This window comes from Gorilla gorilla, chromosome 14, assembly GCF_029281585.2.
Source record: "Gorilla gorilla gorilla isolate KB3781 chromosome 14, NHGRI_mGorGor1-v2.1_pri, whole genome shotgun sequence".
In the NCBI taxonomy this organism is placed as follows: domain Eukaryota; kingdom Metazoa; phylum Chordata; class Mammalia; order Primates; family Hominidae; genus Gorilla; species Gorilla gorilla.
The window spans coordinates 67,248,277-67,250,747 of NC_073238.2; the positions used below are offsets into that span (position 1 = coordinate 67,248,277).

Below are 2,471 nucleotides of genomic sequence, written 5' to 3' on the forward strand. Positions count from 1 at the left end.
AAAAAAATAGAAATAGGATGTGTAATTTCCAAACCAATAAAGGGGGAAAATCCCAATCCAACAAAAAAGGCAAATAAGGGGAAAAAGTAAATAACAAAACACATGGAAGGAGAAAGCACAAAACAAGCTGTCAGGAATAAATCCAAACACAACAGGGATCATTGTAAGTATGTGAGTATGTCAAATGCTGGAGTGTGAGCATTATGAAGGCAGGGATTGTAATTGTTTGTTCACTGCTGAGTCCTTCAATTAATATTTGTTGAATGAATGAATGGATAGATGTTCTAAGATTTGATTTTCAACAATCCTGTTTAATAAACAGATCTTGGCTTTGCAGATGCTGCCAGGAACCCCATACTATCAGCCATGGTCAACCCCACCGTGTTCTTCAACATGGCTGTCAATAATGAGCCCTTGTGCCACGTCTCCTTTGAGCTGTATGCAGACAAGTTTCCAAAGACAGCAGAAAACTTTCGTGCTCTGAGCACTGGAGAGAAAGGATTTGGTTACAAGGGTTTCTGCTTTTACAGAATTATTCCAGGGTTTATGTGGTTTATGTGTCAGGGCAGTGACTTCACACACCATAATGGCACTGGTGGCAAGTCCATCTATGGAGAGAAATTTGATGACGAGAACTTCATCCTGAAGCATACAGGTCCTGAACCCTCACATCCCCAAACCAATTACTTGTCCATGGCAAATGCTGGACCCAACACAAATGGTTCCCAGTTTTTCATCTGCACTGCCAAGACTGAGTGGTTGGATGGCATGCATGTGGTCTTTGGCAAGGTGAAAGAAGGCATCAATATTGTGGAGGCCATGGAGCGCTTTGGATCTAGGAATGGCAAGACCAGCAAGATCACCATTGTTGACTGTGGACAACTCTAATGAATTTGACTTGTGTTTTTTCTTTTTAAGATGGAGTTTCACTCTTGTTTCCCAGGCTAGCGTACAATGGTGTCATCTCTGCTCACTGCAAGCTCTGCCTCCGGGTTCAAGTGATTCTCCTGCCTCAGCCTCCCGAATAGCTGGGATTATAGGCATGCGCCACCACGCCTGGCTAATTTTGTAATTTTAGTAGAGATGGGGTTTCACCATTTTGGCCAGGCTGGTCTCAAACTCCTAACCTCAGGCGATCCACCCACCTCGGCCACCCAAAGTGCTGGGATTAAAGGAATGAGCCACCATGCCCGGCCAACTTGTGTTTTTTCTTAACCACCACGGCATTCCTTCTGTAGCTCAGGAGAGCACCCCTCCACCCCATTTGCTTGTAGTATCCTAGAATCTTTGTGCTCTCGCTGCAGTTCCCTTTGGGTTCCATGTTTTCCTTATTCCTTTCCATGTCTAGCTGGATTGCAGAGTTAAGTTTATGGTTATGAAATAAAAAGTAAATAACAACAACAACAACAACAAAAACAGATTTTTTTTATTTTTATTTTTTTTGAGACAGAGTCTCACTCCACCCAGGCTGGAGTGCAGTGGCATAATCTCAGATCACTGCAACCTCTGCATCTCTGCCTCCTGGGTTCAAGCGATTCTCCTGCCTCAGCCTCCCGAGTAGCTGGGACTACAGGCATGTGCCACCATGCCTGGCTAATTTCTGTATTTTTAGTAGAGATGGGGTTTAGCCATGTTGGCCAGGCTAGTCTCAAACTCCTGATCTCAGGTGATTCACCCACCTCGGACTCCCAAAGTTCTGGGATTACAGGTGTAAGCCACCATGCCTGGCCTAAAAAACAGATCTAAATCAAATAAACAACCCACACATACCACATGCACACACATTAAGGTTGGAAATAAAGAGATGGGAAAATATTTCCCAGGAAAAGTTTGACAAAAAGAGCAAGTATGGTCATTTTGGTATCAGATGAAACAATGTCAAGGTCAAATGCATTAAACCAAATCAAGAACAATATTTTATATAACCTGGCTAGGAAGTGCAAGCAAATCAATTGACAAATAGTTGGATCCTATAAGATAGGTCAGTAAGATGGCTAGGCACAAAATTAATCTCCACAAATTAATAGCTTCTCTATATACTAGAAATAACTAAGAAAACAAGAGGGATAAAAGATTCAAATCATATTCACAACAATAAAATGCACAAAACACCAAGAATACTGATATGATAACCCTAACAAGAAATGGGCAAGAGCAATAATGAAAAAAACTGTAAAATGATGACGACAACATTATTATAAAAGCCAAGAATTGAACCCTGAAAACAGAGACACACCCAAAATGGAATTACTCAACATTGTAAAGATGACAGTGCTCCCCAAGGCAGTCTTTGGAGTCACTGCCATCCAAATAAATTCCCCAGAATTTGGTAAACATATACTAAAATTAATCTGGGGGAGAAAAAGCATAAGAATAACTGGGAAACATTTTGATAAGTAGTGGAGGAGAGGCTTGCCCTACCAGATATCAAAATATGGTCCTCAAGTTTAAGAATTAAACTTGTGCAAAAA

At 41.3% G+C, this 2,471-nt stretch overlaps 1 protein-coding gene across 1 annotated transcript; it reads left to right on the forward strand.

The window, feature by feature from the left end:
* Positions 1-366: 366 nt before the first annotated feature.
* LOC101137179 (peptidyl-prolyl cis-trans isomerase A-like) lies at positions 367-888 on the forward strand. Its single transcript, XM_055359463.1, has one exon. It carries the CDS (start codon positions 367-369, stop codon positions 886-888), a length of 522 nt encoding a protein of 173 aa, XP_055215438.1.
* The last annotated feature ends 1,583 nt before the right edge of the window (positions 889-2,471 follow it).

Bases quoted from the DNA above. Each gene is read 5' to 3' on its own strand.
- LOC101137179 (XM_055359463.1), top strand. From the start codon at position 367: ATGGTCAACCCCACCGTGTTCTTCAACATGGCTGTCAATAATGAGCCC.